This window comes from Heteronotia binoei, chromosome 21 (genome assembly GCF_032191835.1).
Source record: "Heteronotia binoei isolate CCM8104 ecotype False Entrance Well chromosome 21, APGP_CSIRO_Hbin_v1, whole genome shotgun sequence".
Taxonomy (NCBI): domain Eukaryota; kingdom Metazoa; phylum Chordata; class Lepidosauria; order Squamata; family Gekkonidae; genus Heteronotia; species Heteronotia binoei.
The window spans coordinates 10,423,207-10,443,245 of NC_083243.1; the positions used below are offsets into that span (position 1 = coordinate 10,423,207).

Here is a 20,039-nt window from a genome sequence, read left to right on the forward strand (position 1 = left end):
TCCCACAGAACAGAAACGTAACGTAAACAGCATAAAAAAACTGTGGAAAAATAACGAAAAAGACTGAAAATTATTTCAAAAATATATATGTGATTAATCAACTTACCTTTTAACAATATAGTCATTAATATCGCTATAAATTTGAAAAAAAAACCAAGAGAAATGTGCAAGGATGGTTTACACCATCCTTTCAGTTCATCATATCCGTTTCAGTTAATCTACAGTTTCAGACTTCAAGCGCTCAATGACTATTCACCCGGCTTCGCGGGAAGAATAACGTGCCAGCGCCAACCGGATTTCAAGTGGAGGTGATTTAGGTTTTCAAAGATATTTCTTCTGTTGCAAGTGTTCTATTAAAACTTCCATCTTTTTAAAGCAATTTTAAACACAGTGGGTTTTCACAGCTTCTTAACAGTAAAGCTGCCTGTAATACTGTTTCGCTTTCCTTTTTCTAAGAGACGTTTCCCATTCATCGACACACAAAGCACTTCTCGTAGCACTAGCTCCAGAGAAAACTCTCGTATTATTCCCGATAGGAACGATTCCCATAGAGTACAATGGAGAACTGATCCGTGGATCTCGGGGGGGGGGGGGGACTGTTTTTGAGGTAGAGGCACCAAATTTTCAGCATAGCATCCAGTGCCTCTCCTCAAAACACCCTCCAGGTTTTAAAAAGATTGGACTAGGGATTCCAATTCTATTCTGTGAGCCCCAAAGAAGGAGGTGCCCCTATCCTTCATAGAATCATAGAGTTGGAAGGGACCTCTAGGGTCATCTAGTCCAACCCCCTGAACAATGCAAGAAACTCACAAACACCTCTATTTAAATTCACAGGATCTTCATTGCTGTCCGATGGCCCTCTAGCCTCTGCTGAAAAACCTCCAAGGAAGGTGAGCCCACCACCTCCCGAGGAAGCCCGTTCCACTGAGGAACCGCTCTAAACTCACATATTCCTCCCCCTAAATTCACAGGATCTTTATTGCTGTCAGATGGCCATCTGGCCTCTGTTTAAGAACCTCCAAGGAAGGAGAGCCCACCACCTCCCGAGGAAGCCTGTCCCACTGAGGAACCGCTCTAACGATCAGGAAGTTCTTCCTAATGTTGAGCCGGAAACTCTTTTGATTTAATTTCAACCCATTGGTTCTGGTCCTACCTTCCGGGGCCACAGAAAACAATTCCACACCATCCTCTATAGGACAGCCCTTCAAGGACTTGAAGATGGTGATCCTATCACCTCTCAGCCGCCTCCTCTCCAGGCTAAACACCCCCATCTCCTTCAACCTTTTTTCATAGGACTTGGTCTCCAGACCCCTCACCATCTTCGTCGCCCTCCTCTGGACCCGTTCCAGCTTGTCTATATCCTTAAAATGTGGTGCCCAAAACTGAACACAAGACTCCAGGTGAGGTCTTACCAGAGCAGAGTCAAGCGATACCGTCACATCACGTGATCTGGACACTAGGCTTCTGTTGATGCAGCCCAAAATTGCATTTGCATTTTTAGACACTGCATAACACTGTTGGCTCATGTTCAGCATATGATCCACTAAGACGCCTATGGAAGGAAGCCATTTAAAAAGGTGTGTGGTCCCTTTATATGTAATGGCCAGAACTGCCTTTGGAGTTCAATCGTGCTTGTCACAACCTTGCTCCTGGCTCTGCCCCCAAAGTCTCCTGGCTCCACCCCCAAAGTCTCGTGGCTCCACCCCAAAGTCCCCAGATATTTCTTGAGTTGGACCCGGCAACAATCCTACCCAGAGCCTCTGCGGCAGTTGCTCTGGACGGACCCAGCAGGGCTTGAGACAGGAGGGGGGGGCTTCAGGAGACCCCCTCCCTTCCCACCCCGTCTCTGCCTTCCTTGTAGAGGGAGATGCTGGAGGTCCTGCCCTCCAAGGGGGGGGGGGGGCTGTGAGGTCACTTCCTGCCCAGACCCCCCTACCCTCATTGGAAAGTTCTCCTCTTCCTCCCCCCCACCCAGGCCGGAGGATCCCTTCTCGGAGAGGGGAAGCTGCATGGCTGCAAAGGAAGTGGGAGGGAAGGAGGAGGGGGTCTCTGAGCAAGGGTTACCACCTCTGGGTGGGAGAATTCCTGGAGGTTTGGGAAGCAGGACCCTGGGAGTGGAGGGGCATCAGTAGGGGATCTATTGCCCTAGAGAGTCCAGCCTTCAAGGTAGACCTTTACTCCAGGGGAGCTGAGCTCTGCCAGCTGGAGGTTGATGGTGATTCTGGGGGGTCTCCTGGCCTCGCGTGGAAGTTGGCATCCCTGAGATTCCAGGGGGAGACTACAGGGAGGAGGCAACTGCTGGTCCAGCGGGGAAGGCCGGAGCCCTGCTCTCCTCTGCCCACCACGTGTCCAGGTCTCTCTTTAGGGTGGGGAGGGCGGGGGTTACACTTAACCACTATACCAAACTGATGTTGTATGGTGTAATAGAACAATATATAATATTCTATTTTGACTCACATTAAAATATAGCAAAAATTGATATATATATTGACATTTAAAAGACCAAAAACATTTCAGTGGTATTGTACGTATTTCTTATCACATGGGGATTTTTTTGTTTGGCTTTCTCAACCTCTGCACTTTCCTTTCTGTGGTTCCATTTGTTTCTGGCTCCTTTGCATGGGAGAGGCGTTAGGCTAACTGGCCTGTAATTTCCTCTTTCTCTTCTGGATCCCTATTTAAATATAGGAGGAGGAGGAGATGGAAGAGGAGGACCCAGAAGGACCAGGAATTGGCAAGACAGCAAGGAAGCACCCCAATCCCCCTCCAGCTGGGGAGTGGAGCTGAATTCTGGGAAGGAGCTGTGCCAGAGATCCTGCATCAGGACACTGGGGCCTCAGAGGAACATCGCCAGCCTTTCTGGCAGTTCTGCTACCAGGAAGGTGCCGGGCCCCAAGAGGTTTGCAGCCAGCTCCACAGACTTTCCAAGCAGTGGCTGGAGCCAGAGAGGCACTCCAAGAAGCAGATCCTGGTGTCATAAGCCCTGATGAGGAGGAGCTGGAAGGGTTAACAGACCTGAAAGAGTTGCCAGCCAGTTCCTCAGCTGAACAAACAGCAGCTAGCCCATCAATCACTCTCCAGGTGGGGAGAGTCTATATCCTCCGAGCTCTCCTCCTCCCATCTCAAGAGTTCGAAGCAGGCTCCGGAAAGAACTTTCAGTGCGAAGACATGAGGCATGTAGATGCTTCAGATCTCTCAGCCTTGAGTGCTAGCAGAGTCACTGCCACCCAGGGAGCAGGCTGATTGAGACTCCCATATAGCTCCCACCCAGGACCTGGTAACCTTGTGGAAGCAACAAGTCTATTCTCTGGCTTGCATCCACGCTCCTTCCTGATCCCTGATGCTGACCTGCTTGATTTCCTTGGCAACCTGACCTTTTGGCTTTTGGACATTGACTTCTGATTCCGGTTTGTGATTCTGCATTGGTGACCTGTCTCCTGCTTGACTTCCTGGACTTTGACCTTGGACTGGCTTTGGACTCCTGCCTGAGCGTGGTAGAACACCAGTCAAGTGTGAAATGTGCAGTTATGGATGCCCTAGGGTGGGGGTCAGGAATGTATGGCTCGAGAGCCGCATTCAGCTCTTTCATGACTTACTTGCGGCTCTTTGGCTGGCTGACTGGAGCAAGGAGGAAATGTCATCGCAGGCTTACGCTGTTCTCTCAACAGCAGCATCTTTGGCTCGCGGCGGCAGCACGGAATTGAGGAGGGAACTCTCGCGAGGTTTGGGCGCAGGGGGGAACCCTTGCAAGGTTTGGGTGCAGAGCATCGTCGGAGCAGCACGTTTTGGGACTGGCTGACTGGAGCGAGGAGCTGTGCGTGGCGGCAGAAAGGAGCATTCAAATTCGAGACCCCGCTTAAGCTGCGAGCTTTGCTGGGACTCTGGCTGGCAGGTTAGAGCCGCGCTGCGGGGGGGTGAAAGCGGTGGGGGGGGGAGAGGGAGAAAAAGGAGCGTCTCTGGGGAAGGGATGGCGGTGCTGGCGTAGCTCCTGCTGCTGCCGGGCTCCTGGGCGGGCAGCACCTGAGGGCAGGCGGGCGGGGGGGCCTCCCTATCCTTTACCTCCTGCTGCTGGGCTCCTGGGCGGGCGGCACCTGAGGGCAGGCGGACATCCTTTTTTCCAGTGCTTTTTTTTTGGTCTTTCTGTTATAGATGAGCAAAAACTAGGCTTGCCAATCCCTAGGTCCCAGCTGGGGTTCTTCCACTTTCCCAGCCTCCTTCCTGCCCCCAGAGGACCATGTGCCTTTGCACCTCCGGAGGCTTCAGTCTCCAATTGAAAGGCTTCCTCTTGGGATGGGTTGTCTGTGTTGCTGTGAAGAAGCTGGCAGCAACTTGTGAGTAGAGAGGCCAATCCCTCGCTTCAGAGTTGCCAGAAATGGGGTGGGGGCAGGGGGAGGGAAACTTCTGCTGAGCACTTCATTATTCCCTATGTGGAGATCGATTCTCATAGGGTATAATGGGGAATAGATCTGGAGATTTTGGGAGCTCTGGGGGGGACTGTTTTTTGAGGTAGATGCACCAAATTTTCAGTATAGTATCTAGTGCCTCTCCCCAAAGTACCCCCCCAAGTTTCAAAACAATTGGACCAGGGGGTCCAATTTTATGAGCCCCAAAAGAAGATGCCCCTATCCTTCATTATTAGGCTTCCCAACCCTCCCGCCCTGGCGGGGGACCCCAGGATTTCCACCCTCTTCCCCCGCTCCCCCAAAAAACGGAATCGGGGGGAGGGGGGAAATGGCGAGCCGCTCCATCCCGGAGCCGGCGAGGCCGCCGCGCCGCTGCCACCCCCTCCCCGCCCAGTGAGGCCGTAGGCGGCGGGCCCACCGGCGCCCAGCAGCAGGAGGAGGCAGCGGCGGTGGAGGAGCTGTCGGCCGAGGGCCTCGCCGGCGGCGTTGGCGCAGCAGAGGGGCAGCAGGAGCGTGGCGAGGAGGACAGGTGCGGCGGAGGCGGTGGAGCCAGGTGCGGCCCAGGGCGGTGAGGGAGCTCTTGAAGGGGTGCAGGAAGGTGCCGCACAGCACGGCCGCCCCACAGCACAGCCCCGCCAGCACCAGAGCGCCCGTCTTGTATAAGGCCTGCCGGAGAGGCTTCTCCACGCGCAGCAGCGCTGGAGGCCGAGGAGGAGGCCCCGAGCCCCCGGCCCCGCTCTCCATGCCCGCGCCACCGCCCTGCTTCACCCAGGCCTCCAGCCTCAGGCGGCCACCGAGGGGCGGGGAGGACGAGCGGGAGGAGGAGGGAGGGACAGCTGCTAATGCGGCTGCGGCGCGGGAATCTCCGGCTCGCCTCGCCCGGGGCCTGCTTGCGTCAGGAGGGCGGCCAGGAAAGCCCCACGGAGGCCGCCCGGGCAGGCTTCTCCCAGCGCTCTTCAGGCGCCAGGCCTTGATGGCAATTATGCTTGTCACAGCCTTGATATTGGCTCCACCCCTAACATCTCCTGGCTCCACCACCAAAGTCCCCAGATATTTCTTGAATTGGACTTGGCAACTCTATTCATTATTTCCTATGGAAGGAAGACATTTTAAAAAGTGTGCTGTCCCTTTAAATGTGATCGCCAGAACTCCCTTGGAGTTCAATTCTGCTTGTCACACCCTTGTTCCTGGCTCCGCCCCAATGTCTCCTGGCTCCATCCCCAAAGTCCCCAGATATCTCTTGAATTGGACTTGGCAACCCTAGCAAAAACAGTGTAACATATCAGCAAAAACAGTGTGATTCTTTGTGGGTTTTAAAAAATTTCTTTCCTTCAGTTACACTTCAGTGAAGTGTGTGAATCTCTCTTCTCCCCACCGCCCTCCCACTTCTATGTCATTAGATTGACCAGTACACTGCAGAGAAGGCTCGGGAGATTTATTGTGCTTTTTGACCCCTGGTAGGCCAACCATGGACAAATCCAAGAAAAGAAAAATTTCAGAAGAAAACGGAACATTTATTGGAGCATTTGCTTTCACTACTGACGAGACTGGTTTACCATTATGTTTAATACGTGGTGAGAAATTGGCAAACAACAAAAAGTCAAACGTTGCAAGACATTTCCAAACTAAACACAAAGCCTTTGCTGAAAAATATCCAGCTGGAGATGAGAGAAGAAAATCCGTTTCGGAACTGATGCGGAAGGCTGATTTGAGTAAAAATCACTTCAGGAAGTGGATTAAGTCTGCCAATTCAACTACATATGCTAGTTTTGTGGCTGCTCAGGAAGCAGTCAGGCAGGGGAAGCCGTTCACAGATGGAGATTATATAAAAGAATCAATCATGAAGATTTCAGAACATCTATTCTCGGACTTTAGAAACAAGAGTGAAATTGTGCAGAAAATCAGAGATATGCCTCTCTCTGCGAGGACTGTCAAAGAAAGAACCATAAAAATGGCAGAAAACATCACCAGACAGCAAATTAAAGACACCAGTTCACAATGGCATACTCAATCGCCTGTGATGAGTCCAAAGACAGAAGTCTCTCGGCTTGGCTTCGCGAACGAAGATTTAAGAAGTTTCTGTCTCTGCTACCTAATCTTAAATAGGTACACACATGACATGGCCCGGCCCAACCAGACATGGCCTGGCCCAATAAGGTCTCATTTATGTCACATTAGGCCCTCATAACAAGTCTGTGCAGGTATATGGATATCCAAGGGAGAAAAGGTACATTGTAATCGCCCCTACAGAAGTGATATTGAACAAATAGCGCTGTTCTGCTGATATGTGAAACTTATGTGAAACTTCATAAAGGACACAGATATACACAAATATATATATATTAAAAATTAAAACATTAGCACTCGTTGGTCTTAAAGTTGCTTTCTTTGTATTTCTCCCATGGGATCCAGGGAACTGGGTAAAGGAAGTTCTGGCTCTTCCCCAGGGGACCGGGGGGGACGGAAGCCTCAGACAATAGAAGGAAGAGAGGCTTGGCTCAATAGCTCTGCTGTACGATTGAGAGCGCCTGGAAAAACAAACTGTGCCTCCCCCCTTTCCTCCCCGAGAGGCGCCTCAGCCAATGGAGAAAATAGGTTTTGCTCTGCAGCTCCTATGCCATTGAGCAAGCCTTGCAAAGCAAGCTGTCCCAAAGGGCCTGATGGAAACAGAAGGAAGCAAGGGAGAGGGAGAAGGAAGCAGATGACAGCCTGTTGTTCGGGGGGCTGATAGGAGCCCTCTGTGGGCCTGATTCGGCCCCCAAACCACGTTTGACACCTCTGCTCTAGTGGAATCTTGGCAGCATCTCTTTCTTGCTTGGCTTCCCCTAACCTTCGTAGAGCCTTCATGTTAGCTCGCTTTGGTGTCCTTCCTTCTGCTGTGCTGTATGGGAGGTTCAAGAAAATCCCACATTCCAACAGGTTTTGTGGTTGTGGTTCAAGGGATATAGAAAGTACTGAACATGTTCTCCTGCACTGTACATTTTACTGCGACATTCGTGCCATTGCTTAGATCCTCTTCTTCGAAATCATGAGGGACAATCAGAGGGTGGAGAGATGCTTTTCCTATTGTCCTCTCACAACCGAGATTATTGAGACAGTGGCAAAATATCTGTGCCGTGCTTCTAAGAGGAGAGGAATGTTTCAAACGTTGGGGTAATAGATGTTTTCTCCCTTGCTGATTGTGCTGTTATGCCAATAAAGGTTGTTGTTGTTGGATGCCCTACCCACAACCAGTGTTCCCTCTAAGCTGAGTTAGTGTGAACTAGGCTCACAGATTTTTAGCCCCCCAGCTCACACATTTTTGTCTTAGCTCATGAAAAATGGCCCCAGGGGACAATCATTTATGGAGTAGCTCACAACTTCAGTGCCAGGAGCTCGCAACTTAAATACCAGTAGCTCACAAAGTAGAATTTTTGCTCACAAGACTCTGCAGCTTAGAGGGAACATTGCCCACAGCCCACTTTGTAAATTCTAAACATGTAGGCTTCCCAATCCCCAGGTCCCAGAGGGGGATCCCCCGGTTTTACAGGCTTCCTCCCTCCCCCAGCCAGCTGGCCGGCGGGGGAAACCCCACCCCCACAGCCATCATGCACCTCCATGAACGATTCCCATAGGAAATGATAGGGAATTGATCTGCGGGTATCGGGGGCTCTGGGGGGGCTGTTTTTTGAGATAGCGGCACCAAATTTTTCATATAGCATCTAGTGCCTCTCCCCAAAATACCCCCCAAGTTTCAAAAAGATTGGACCAGGGGGTTCAATTCTATGAGCCCCAAAAGAAGGTCCCCCTATCCTTCATTATTTCCTATGGAAGGAAGGCATTTAAAAAGATGTGCAGTCCCTTTAAATGTGATGGCCAGAACTCCCTTGAAGTTCAATTAAGCTTGTCACACCCTTGCTCTTGGCTTCGCCCCAATGTCTCCTGGCTCCACCCCCAAAGTCTCCTGGCTTCACCCCCAAAGTCCCCAGGTATTTCTTGAATTGGACTTGGCAACCCTATAAGCATGATATCGACAAGAAGAGGTTCCTTGTGTTTCGAAGATATGATGGCATTCAACACAAGGCGAGGAATATGCATAAGACCCTTTTGCAGGAGAGTGTTTTTTTTTTTTTTAATTAGGAACACTGGAACCCAATGGTCTGCATAATAGTTGCTCGTGTTTTTAATGAAATATGACGTAAAGCTCTAAATGATTGTGATACGTCCGATAGAGAACATTGGCCATGAAATTGTGCACGAGCCCTTTAAGATGTTGTTTCTGTATACTCTGGCGGTAAGGTATTTATGGAGGTATTTAAGCCTGTATAGAATAAAGGATATCTCAGCAGACATTTTGATAGAATGTGAAAGGTGAAGTCACCTGGTGATTTTTGTCCAAAGAAAGGCAGGAAGAATTCTATGTACAGATGGTGATAAAATTATATATTTTATTGTAAAGGTTTGCTTAAGAAAGATACAGCTTGGGTCATGGAATCCTTGAGAAAGCTTTATGCAATACAATATCCCAAGACTGGCTGGTATAGTGAGATATATCCCAAGGCTGGCTGGTATAGTGAGATATTAAAATTTCACTATTGTGAGTCTCTAAAAAGAATAGAAACATTATAATCTCATCATGATATGATCTTCAAGAAAGAATCATTTTGTGGAGCAGTACTGGATGAGATGAGAAGGATGGAGTTGGCTTAATAAACCGTGCTTTATGAACTTCTAAGGTTACCAGCACTGAGAGTTACAATTTCCACCTTCTCCAGGGAAAACCGCTTCTATTTCTGATATTTATATGAACTCTTATAACTTTGCAGTTATTTTTGTATTCGTGGAATGGAGTAATGATCACTGCTGCACTTTTGTAAAGAAATTGTAAATGAATTTATTGAAATGACATCGAATATAAAGAAATTAATTAGAAAATAATTGCTTATTATAATCATGTTTATTCATATGGTTACACTATGGTCTCTGTTCCGTGATTCTCTCCGTATCTTGTTGTACTGTGTCAGTCTATCTGAGAAAGTGAGCTTTAACTCATGAGAGCTTTAACCCTGTAAAATTTGGATGGTACTGAAGGCACTACCAGACTTGAATTCTGCTCTGTAGAAGCAGTGGTGCCTTCAGTGGTGCCTTCAGTGGTGCCTTCAGCACCACTCTCATGAGTTAAAGCTCACTTTTTCAGATAGGAATGAGAAAGAAAACCCATTGGCCCTTCTCTCCAACTCAGTAGGTGCGAAGACGGCTGCCAAAAACAGCCCTGTGGACTCCAGATGCAGAGGTTGCAAAGGGCCTGATAGATCTTCGTTCTCATTTCTGCCTGACCAAATAAGCATTGACCTGTAAAAGCTTCCACCTTGGGAAATATCCTTGGACTCCCAGATGCCACCTCTCCGTCTTGTTTCCATTGGGAAATCTTTTTGTCTTGTTAGGGTGGCGAGAATGGAGCTGGGTGCACTTGGAAGCAAAAAGGGGTATGTGGTCTTCTTCCATTCTGCTAGGGCCCAGTTCTGAACATTCAAAAGGTTTCTCCCTGTGTGAGTTCTTTGACGCTTGCAAAGACTCTCACTACAAATTAAACACTTCCCACACCCTGAGCATCCAAAATGTTTCTCACCTCTGTGGGTTCTTTGATGCTTCTGAAGACTAGAACTCAGACTACCTCCTTCCACACTCTTGAGCATTCAAAAGGTTTTCCCCCCTGTGTGGGTATTTTTATTCCTTTAGAGACAAAAACTCAGACTGAATCTCTTTCCACACTGAACATTAAAAGGGTTTCTCCACTGTGAATTCTTTGATGTTGTTGAAGATTGCCACTCCTACTGAATCTCTTCCCACACTCTGAACATTCAAAAGGTTTCTCCCCTGTGTGGGTTCTTTGATGCTGTTGAAGACTGTCACTCCGACAAAACCTCTTTCCACAATCTGAGCATTCAAAAGGCTTCTCCCCTGTGTGGGTTCTCTCATGCTGTTGAAAACTGGAACTAAGACTGAATCTCTTTCCACACTCTGAACATTCAAAAGGTTTCTCCCCTGTGTGGGTCCTTTGATGCTGTTGAAGAGTGCCATTCTGACTGAATTTCTTTCCACACTCTGAACATTCAAAAGGTTTCTCCCCTGTATGGGTTATTTGATGCTTTTGAAGAGTGCCATTCTGACTGAATCTCTTTCCACACTCTGAGCATTCAAAAGGTTTCTCCCCTGTGTGGATTCTTTGATGCTTCTGAAGACTGGAACTCCGACTAAATCTCTTTCCACACTCTAAGCATATAAAGGGTTTGTCCCCTGTGTGGGTTCTTTGATGCTGTTGCAGACTGCCATACTCACTGTATCTCTTTCCACACTGTGAGCATTCAAAAGGTTTCTCCCCTGTGTGGGTTCTCAGATGCTGTTGAAGAGTACCACTCTGACTAAATCTCTTTCCACACTGTGAGCATTCAAAAGGCTTCTCCCCTGTGTGAGTTCGTTGATGCTGCTGAAGTGCACCACTCCTACTGAATCTCTTTCCACACTCTGAGCATTCAAAAGGTTTCTCCCCTGTATGGGTTCTTTGATGCTCTTGAAGACTGGAACTCAGACTGAATCTCTTTCCACATTCTGAGCATTCAAATGGTTTCTCCCCTGTGTGGGTTTTTTGATGCTTTTGAAGACTGGAACTCAGACTGAATCTCTTTCCACAGTCTGAGCATTCAAAAGGTTTTTCCCCTGTGTGGGTTCTTTGATGCTCTTGAAGATTGTCACTCCTACTGAATTTCTTTCCACACTCTGAGCATTCAAATGGTTTCTCCCCTGTGTGGGTTCTTTGGTGCAGTTGAAGAGTGCCATTCTGACTGAATCTCTTTCCACACTCTGAGCATTCAAAAGGTTTTTCCCCTGTGTGGGTTCTTTGATGCTGTTGAAGACCATCACTCCGACTAAATCTTTTTCCACACTCAAAGCACTGAAATGGTTTCTCCCCTGTGTGGATTCTTTCATGCTTTTGAAGAGTGCCATTCTGACTGAATCTCTTTCCACACTCGGAGCATTCAAAAGGCTTTTCCCCTGTATGGGTTCTCTGATGCTCTTGAAGATTGTCACTCCTACTGAATCTCTTGCCACACTCTGAACATTCACATGGTTTCTCCCCTGTGTGGGTTCTTTGATGCTCCTGGTAATTGTCACTCCTACTAAATTTCTTTCCACATTCTGAGCATTCAAATGGTTTCTCCCCTGTATGAGTTCTTTGGTGTAGTTGAAGACTGCCATTCTGACTGAATCTCTTTCCACACTCTGAGCATTCAAAAGGTTTCTCCCCTGTGTGGGTTCTTTGATGTTCTTGAAGATTGTCACTCCTACTGAATTTCTTTCCACACTCTGAGCATTCAAATGGTTTCTCCCCTGTGTGGGTTCTTTCGTGCAGTTGAAGACTGCCATTCTGACTGAATCTCTTTCCACACTCTGAACATTCAAAAGGTTTCTCCCCTGTGTGGGTTCTTTGATGCTGTTGAAGGCCACCACTCCGGCTAAATCTCTTTCCACACTCTGAGCATTCAAAAGGTTTCTCACCTGTGTGGGTTCTTTCGTGCAGTTGAAGACTTCCATTTTGACTGAATCTCTTTCCACACTCTGAGCATTCAAAAAGCTTCTGTGCTGTGTGTATTCTTTGGTGTAGAAGAAGCTGTGCTCTGTATCGGAAGTACTTTCCGCAAAAACAGCATTTACATGCCTTTATTATAATGTGGTTTGGAAAATATACATGACCCTGTCTTCCACTGGAGATCATCATTCCTCTCTTTGAGCAGAGAAAAGGCTTCATTCCTGAATGAGTCCACTGGAGATGGTTGTGGCCTGGGATTTCATCGAAGCCCCATTCTTGGCGAGGAAAAGACATAGCATGCTTCTTCTCCATACCGCTTCCTTCCTGCCTCTGTAGTCCATCTCTATTCCTGAAGTATCCTTCGGCTTGTTCATTCTGGACTTTTTCCAGTGAGAATCCCTGAAATTCCCCAAATGACTCCTCCACACCTCCTGCTGGAATAAAGAAGGAGGTCCAGTCACTAGTCACACAAGTACCAAGCCACCCCCCCCCCACACACACACACACACCGTTTCAGGAACTCCTGATTAATGACTGTGCATTTTATCTCCTGAGGCATTGGTCACAACAACCTTTCTCTTGCTAGTCCTCTAGTAGAACCTTTTCTATTTCTGACTGTCCCTCTGCTCCCCAAACTCCCAAAATGTACTTTAAGGGAAAAGGTGACAAAGATGTGTCGCTCTGCCCTTCCCATTTGCCTTCCCATGTAGGTTTTTCGATAATGAAATACAAAATTTCTGGTTCTGGGATTGTACAGAGCAGGGGTGGCAAGCTTACAAGCCACAAAGAATAAACGACAGATGTTTGAGGGCCGCTGGACATGAACAAGTATTACACACATCTTTGTTTAAACTCTTAATACTTTCTTTCAACAAAAAAATAAAATACATATATATGCGCTTTAGAGCACAACTATGCTAGAACAAGATTTTTTAAATAACAAAAGCTGGGAATAACAGTCCCCATAAAAGCAGCATAAGGAAAGGTTAGGGAATCATTTTTGGCACCAGCGGGAGAAGGAAACACAGATGTACCTGTGGCAGACAGGGCCTGTGTCAGCTGGCCGGCACCAGGTCTGCCCTATCCTTCCTGGTATTCTGACTCCACTCCATTTCCTCAGGGTATTTGCCGCCACGACTATCCTTGCCTTGGACTCTGATGTCACTAGGAATCCACCCTGAGGCTTCCCATATATCGTTGGGGCTCCCCTGAAGAGTTGGCAACTAGACATTTTGCCACTTTTCTCCACCCTAGGGATTCCTTATCCCACTCTTAGCATTCCAAGCATTCCAAGCATTGCGGAAACTATGCGGTACAAACTATGTGGCATTGCGGAAACTATGTGGTACTCGACTCGACTCACTCCTTTAAGAGAGCACTTATTTAAACTGCACAGCTACACGTGAACAGAAGTAATACATCAAAGCAGGCAAAAACGCTCAATCTATTTAGCTCCTTTAAGCTCATGCCCTACTAGATGGGGTGCAGGGCAGGCACCCTTACTTAGTTACAGTTGGATACAGGGCTTTTTGTGTAGAAAAAGCCCAGCAGGAGTTCATTTGCATATTAGGCCACACCCCCTGGTGTCACCATGGTTTTGCATTGGGCTTTTTTGATAGGACAAGCCCAGCAGGAACTCATTTACATATTAGGTCACTCTCCCTGATGCCAAACCAGTTGGAACTGTGTTTCTGCTAAAAATAAAAGCCCTGATTGGATAAGATGGTCATTCGTACTCTCCAAAATGGCCACTCATAAGAACATAAGAGAAGCCATGTTGGATCAGGCCAATGGCCCATCCAGTCCAACACTCTCTATCTATCTATCTATCTATCTATCTATCTATCTATCTATCTATCTATCTATCTATCTAACAAACATTTTTTGGCCACTGTGTATATATATATATACACACACACACACACACACACACACACTGTTGCTAATAGCCACTGATGGACCTCTGCTCCATATTTTTATCTAAACCCCTCTTGAAGGTGGCCATGCTTGTGGCCGCCGCCACCTCCTGTGGCAGTGAATTCCACGTGTTAATCACCCTTTGGGTGAAGAAGGACTTCCTTTTATCCATTTTAACCCGACTGCTCAACAATTTCATCGAATGCCCACGAGTTCCTGTATTGTGAGAAAGGGAGAAAAGTACCTCTTTCTCTACTTTCTCCATCCCATGCATTATCTTGTAAACCTCTATCCTGTCACCCCGCAGTCGACGTTTCTCCAAGCTAAAGAGCCCCAAGCTAAAGAGTCCCACTCACTCTGGCCTAGGAGCAGTGCTGCTGCCTCTCTCTGTGGCAAGCTCTAAACTGCCTTTCCTATGCAAAAACATTAATATATACAGCAGTCCAAGCTCAGGAACTGGTACTCTCTCCTGCAGCATTCTGGGACATTGCTCATCTAACCTCTGATGGACTTCCTGTCCATCAGTTCGGTGTAGTGGTTAAGTGCGCGGACTCTTATCTGGGAGAACCGGGTTTGATTCCCCACTCCTCCGCTTGCAGCTGACAGAATGGCCTTGGGTCAGCCATAACTCTGGCAGAAGTTGTCCTTGAAAGGGCAGCTGCTGTGAGAGCCCTCTCCAGCCCCACCCACCTCACAGGGTGTCTGTTGTGGGGGGAGAAGATATAGGAGATTGTGAGCCGCTCTGTGTCTCTGATTCAGAGAGAAGGGCGGGGTATAAATCTGCCATTCTTCTTCTTCTTCTTCTTCTTCTTATTATTATTATTATTATTATTATTATTATTATTCTCTCTAGGGAGCTGTCCTCAGATTTACTGGTTATAGATAGGAGGGGATGCGGGAGAATGAGAAGACTAGGCCATGGCCTGCCTCAAGTTTTGTCATCTCTCCCCATCCACCCCACAGTTCAATACAAATAAAATGGTGTTTCTCCACAGTGTCATATAAATCAATGACCACAGTTTGCATCATTACACATCTCTCTTTGCCTTGACAGCAAAGTTAGTAAATACAGGTCCCACAAGGTCTATGAAATGAAGGGCGAACCCTAAGTAGCCCTCTTTAATTCTGTTCCTCCTTCCAGTGGTTCCATCGGCTCTTGCGCTCTCTTTCCCTGCTCTAGGTCTCCGGGAGGCCTCCATGGTGGAGAAGAGCTTGCAAGCCTGCCTATTCCCCTGCTTCACACATGGCAGTTTTTAAGTAAACACCTCACCTTTCCTCAGAATATCTAGTATTTAAGGGCAGTAACTCCTAAAGCAGGGGTGGCCAACGGTAGCTCTCCAGATGTTTTTTGCCTACAACTCCCATCAGCCCCAGCCATTGGCCATGCTGGCTGGGGCTGATGGAAGTTGTAGGCAAAAAAACATCTGGAGAGCTACCGTTGGCCACCCCTGTCCTAAAGGAACTGTCATGATCCTGGGCCTAGCGAGGCCTGCAGGCACCAGGGAAGCCTGCTTAGGAGTTACTGGGAAAAGCCTACATCTCCCAGGATCCCCTCTGTCCCTCTGATTGGGTAGCATGGGGTTTGGAGGGAAACAGGCCCAGAGAGGGGCGGGGCCTGGGAAGAGAATATAAAGGCCAAACCCAGGAAGTGGGTATTCTTTCCCTGGAGGGCTGAGCTTGAGGTAGGCTGTGCCTGAAGAGCTTGTGCAGGGAAAAGCTCCCTCATCCAAGGGAAGGGGTGAGTGCTGGTTAGTAGTTTAGGGACTGTAAGTTCAGACATGTTAGGACTTTTGTTTATTTTCCCTTCACCCTTTTTCTGTTTCATGCACCTTGTTAATTTATACTGCACTGCAATAAACCTTTTTGTTGTTGTTCACTCTGCCTGGTCCTCACGCCTGTTATTTGGCCTAAGCTACAGAAGGCCTGAAGGGCTGGGGAGGGGACTCTGGGCCTTCTCAAGGGGAACCCTTAACCCAGAGTGGTGGCAGCAATTGGTAAGACCCCCTGAGTTGTAACAGGAACTAAAAGAGCCACAACTGAGCTCAGCCCCAAGGAGAATTCCCAAGATCTCAGGCTCCAAAAGGCCTCCCTCCGTCTCTCCTTACCCAGAGGGCTTTATCATTCTACCCAACCTAGAGTTGCTAAGAAGTGAAGCAGAAATCTGCCATGGCTATTCTTTGTCCATTCCCTTGAGCTAATGGTGATGCATACTCACTCGCAACCAGTTCACTCGGGAAGGAAATATTCTGTGGAGACCCTCTTGAGAAGTTCTCCAGCCCTTCGTCTGTCTCCACTGCAGTCTCTGGTACATCCGTGCTTTCTTTGGGAGAGAAAGAGAAAAGAGGAGGAAGAGTGATACAAGGCCTTTCTCTGCCTCGCCTTCAGGCCCTTACATCCACCCTGCCTCTCACGCTGGCCACAGCATTGGCTGCAGTTGCCCCCGGACCAGCCAGGTGTGTTGGCTGCTTTCTCTGCCACCTCAACTCCTGGAGTCATCCAGACTTCCGGAGTTGGAGCATAATGAGCTGACCTGTTTCTCTTAGGAGGAAAAGACCGAGAGCTTTGTTTTGGACATAAAAGGCACTCTAATGCCTGCTGTCTACTTTTTTCCAGCAAAGGAAACTGTCTAGGACGTGCATAAATCACTCGAGGGGATTTACTTTGGCTGGCGAGAGATCCCAGGAGGGGTCTTTTTTCGGCTTTGAAGGTTCCCCGATGAGAGTTTGCATCCCAGCGTCTACAAAGTATCTCTGGAGTCATTAAGTTGACATACTCATTAAGGTTCCACCTTCCTACGGACTATAAGAACATCAGAAGACTGAGTTGGATGGTATAATTAATGATTAACAGCGTTAAGGCAAAGATTCTTATCTTTCACTTCGGCACTAATTTAAGACTGTTTAAAAAAAAGTTTTAAGATCCAGAGCTATTGGCTTCAAAATTGACCCTGTAGACATATAAGATTATAAGATTTTTTCTAGAATTCTAGCAGAATGACTCAAACAGCATTTGAACATTTCTATTTAAGAGGAACAAGCAGGTTTTCTCCCCAGAAGGCAAGAGATAATACCAGAACTGTAATAGATATTGTAGAATATTATGATAAGCATCCAGAAAAAGAGGTGGTTTTATTTTTTGCTGATGCAGAAAAAGCTTTTGACAATCTTAATTGGGACTTTATGTTTGCTATGATGGAAACAATGAAATTAGGAGATGATTTTATAAGGATGATCAAGGCAATATACACAGAACAACAAGCTGAACTTTATGTGAATGCTGACTTGATTGAGCAGATGAAGATTAGCAAAGGCACAAGACAAGGCTGCCCTCTATCTCCGTTGCTCCGTTGCAAGACCCTAGAGGTCTTGCTGTCTCAAATTGATGATGATAATGAGATTGAGGGTTTGAAGTTGAAAGGTTTTTCATATAAATACAGGGCCTTTGCGGATGATGTGATGTTTATTAATGAAAATCCATTGCAAGTGACACCCTTGTTGTTAAAGAAAATAAATGAGTATGGTGAGCTAGCAGGCTTTTATATTAACAAAGAAAAATCGAAAATCCTTACTAAGAACTTGTCATCAGGCAGACAGAAAGAGCTACAAAATGTTACAGGTTGTGAAGTTGTTTCAAAAGTAAAGTACTTAGGTGTAGAAATTACGATAAGAAACATTGATTTATATAAGAATAATTATGAAAAACTTTGGCATAAGATTGAAGAAGATATGCTAAAATGGAACAAATTGAATTTATCTATGTTGGGGAGGATATCTGCTATTAAAATGAATGTTGTACCAAGAATTATGTTTCTTTTTCAAACCATTCCAATTGTGAGAGATAAGAAACAATTTAATTGCTGGCAAAGAAAGATCTCAGAATTTATTTGGGCGGGCAAGAAACCAAGAATTAAGATGAAAATCTTGACGGATGCAAAGGAAAGAGGTGGCTTCCAATTACCTGATTTAATGTTATATCATGATGCAGTATGTTTGGTATGGATTAAGGACTGGATGACTTTGATCAATAAAAAATTATTGGCTTTAGAAGGGCAAGGAAATATTTTTGGTTGGCATGCATATATGTACTATGGGAAAGAGAAGATGGATGGTTTTTTCTCACACCATTATATAAGGAGGAACTTATTGAATACATGGAAAAAATATAATAAATATGGTGATGAGAGAAAACCACTTTGGATAGTGCCGACTGAAGTTATTAAATTGTCCCAAAGTCCACGAGAAGAGAAATACTTATCATACGAACAACTGCTAAAATTTCAGGGAGGTAAAGTTGAAATGAAATCGGCTGAAGAACTGTAAGGAAAATTTGATTGATTTCAATGGCTTCAGATTAAAAGCTTGGTGGAAAAAGATATTAGAAGTACAGGTATAAGATTTGAAAAAACGGAAATGGAAAAAAATGCTGTTGGGTGAAAATGAAAAATTGATTTCAAGGACTTAGAAGTTGCTATTGAAATGGTCTACAGAAAAGGAGGTTGTGAAACCTCATATGATTAAATGGGCAATAAATTTTAATAAAGAAATACAAATGGAGACTTGGGAATACCTATGGAAGAACTCTATGAAAATTTCAACGTGTTATAATATAAAAGAGAACCGTTTTAAAATGCTGTATAGGTCGTATATGACACCTAAAAAACTAGCAAAAATGAACAATCAAGCTTCAGATAGGTGTTGGAAATGTAAAAAACATGAAGGTTCTTTCTACCATATGTGGTGGACTTTTGAAAAGGCGAAACAATTTTGGTTAATGATTCAACAAGAGATTTCGAAAATCTTGGGATATAATATTAAGAGAGCACCGGATGTCTTTCTGGTGGGATTACAAATAGAAAGCTTTCCAAAGCAAGACAAGACATTGCTGTGGTATTTGCTTTCAGCTGCGAGGACACAGTATGCGCAAATGTGGAAGCAAGATAAAATACCAGAAAAATGGGACTGGATCTTAAAGGTTCTTAATTGGAGTGAAATGGACAAACTTACTAGAATCTTAAAAGATTGTAACCGGGAGGAATTTAAAGAAGATTGGAATAAATTCCAAAATTATGTGGAGATACAATGGAAGGTGAAGAGCCATCTAGTGGTTTTTGATAATATTAACTGAACTTTAAAAGAGAAAAAGGACTGTGATTACTAAGTATTGTTTTAGGAATGAAACACAAGTAGTTGAATTCATATAGTAAGTCCATGTCAGTTAAGTCAAGATTAAGACATATAATTTTAAGTGATGATTTAATGACTACGAAATCTATGTTTAATGTTTAACAAGTAATAATTGAATTTTTAAAGTGCAAAGGAGAATAGATTATGGCTATCTGCTCAAATGTGTAATATTCATGTATAAGTAGAAAGTATTAAGTAAAGGAATAAGAACAGTAGCCATGTTGGAGTTAAGATAAAGTTAAATGAATGATAACTTTTAGTGAAGATTCTATATATGGAAATTTTTACTTTTAAAAGGTTTTCAATTTGTTTTGTATACCGGCAGAGGTCACAATCTGGAGGGGGGATGGGTGGGAAAATGTGTAATGTATTGATGAACTATATTTAGATTTTGATAGTAGAATACGTTTTCAATATCAAAGATTTCAGGTTTTCACGGCTGGTAACATCATTAGGGTTTGTAGAATCTTTCGGGCTCAAGTGCCGTGTTCTACTGGAGAAAGTTTTCCTTCCAGACGTTTTGTTAGAATCTTTCGGGCTCAAGTGCCGTGTTCTACTGGAGAAAGTTTTCCTTCCAGACGTTTCGTTCTCAGCTGAGAACGAAACGTCTGGAAGGAAAACTTTCTCCAGTAGAACACGGCACTTGAGCCCGAAAGATTCCACAAACCCTAATGTTTTCAATATATTGCAAAATAAAAACTTTGTTATCCTTACGAACTTCTGGAGTCGTCCAGAGGGGGTGAATCCAAGGACCAGCCACACAGTGACATGCTGATCTTCAAGATTTTGATTCACACATCATCACCATGGCAGCAGTTCACACCTTTGGCATCCCACAAAGATCCTTACCCAGGGAGGCCACGTTCCCATAGTTGTCCAGCATGACTTCCAGGTAGAGAGCTCGTTGGCCCGGATCCAGAAGGGCCCACTCTTCCATGGTGAAATACACAGCCATGTCCTCAAAGGAAG

General features: G+C 45.9%; 1 protein-coding gene across 10 annotated transcripts in view; it reads right to left on the reverse strand.

Moving 5' to 3' along the window:
* Positions 1-9,251: 9,251 nt before the first annotated feature.
* Positions 9,252-20,039, reverse strand: part of LOC132589100 (oocyte zinc finger protein XlCOF6-like) — a 235,415-nt gene continuing 224,627 nt past the window's right edge. For 6 of the 10 annotated variants that reach the window (XM_060261729.1, XM_060261728.1, XM_060261726.1 and 3 more), the window contains 2 exons: positions 16,103-16,207; positions 9,252-12,404 (listed from right to left, as the gene is read on the reverse strand). In XM_060261729.1, the coding sequence (XP_060117712.1) occupies positions 10,132-12,404; positions 16,103-16,207 (2,378 nt within the window). In that variant the 3' untranslated portion in view covers positions 9,252-10,131. The remainder of the gene's footprint in view (positions 12,405-16,102; positions 16,208-20,039) is intronic. The other 4 variants (XM_060261725.1, XM_060261731.1, XM_060261733.1 and 1 more) reach the window with 3 other exon arrangements.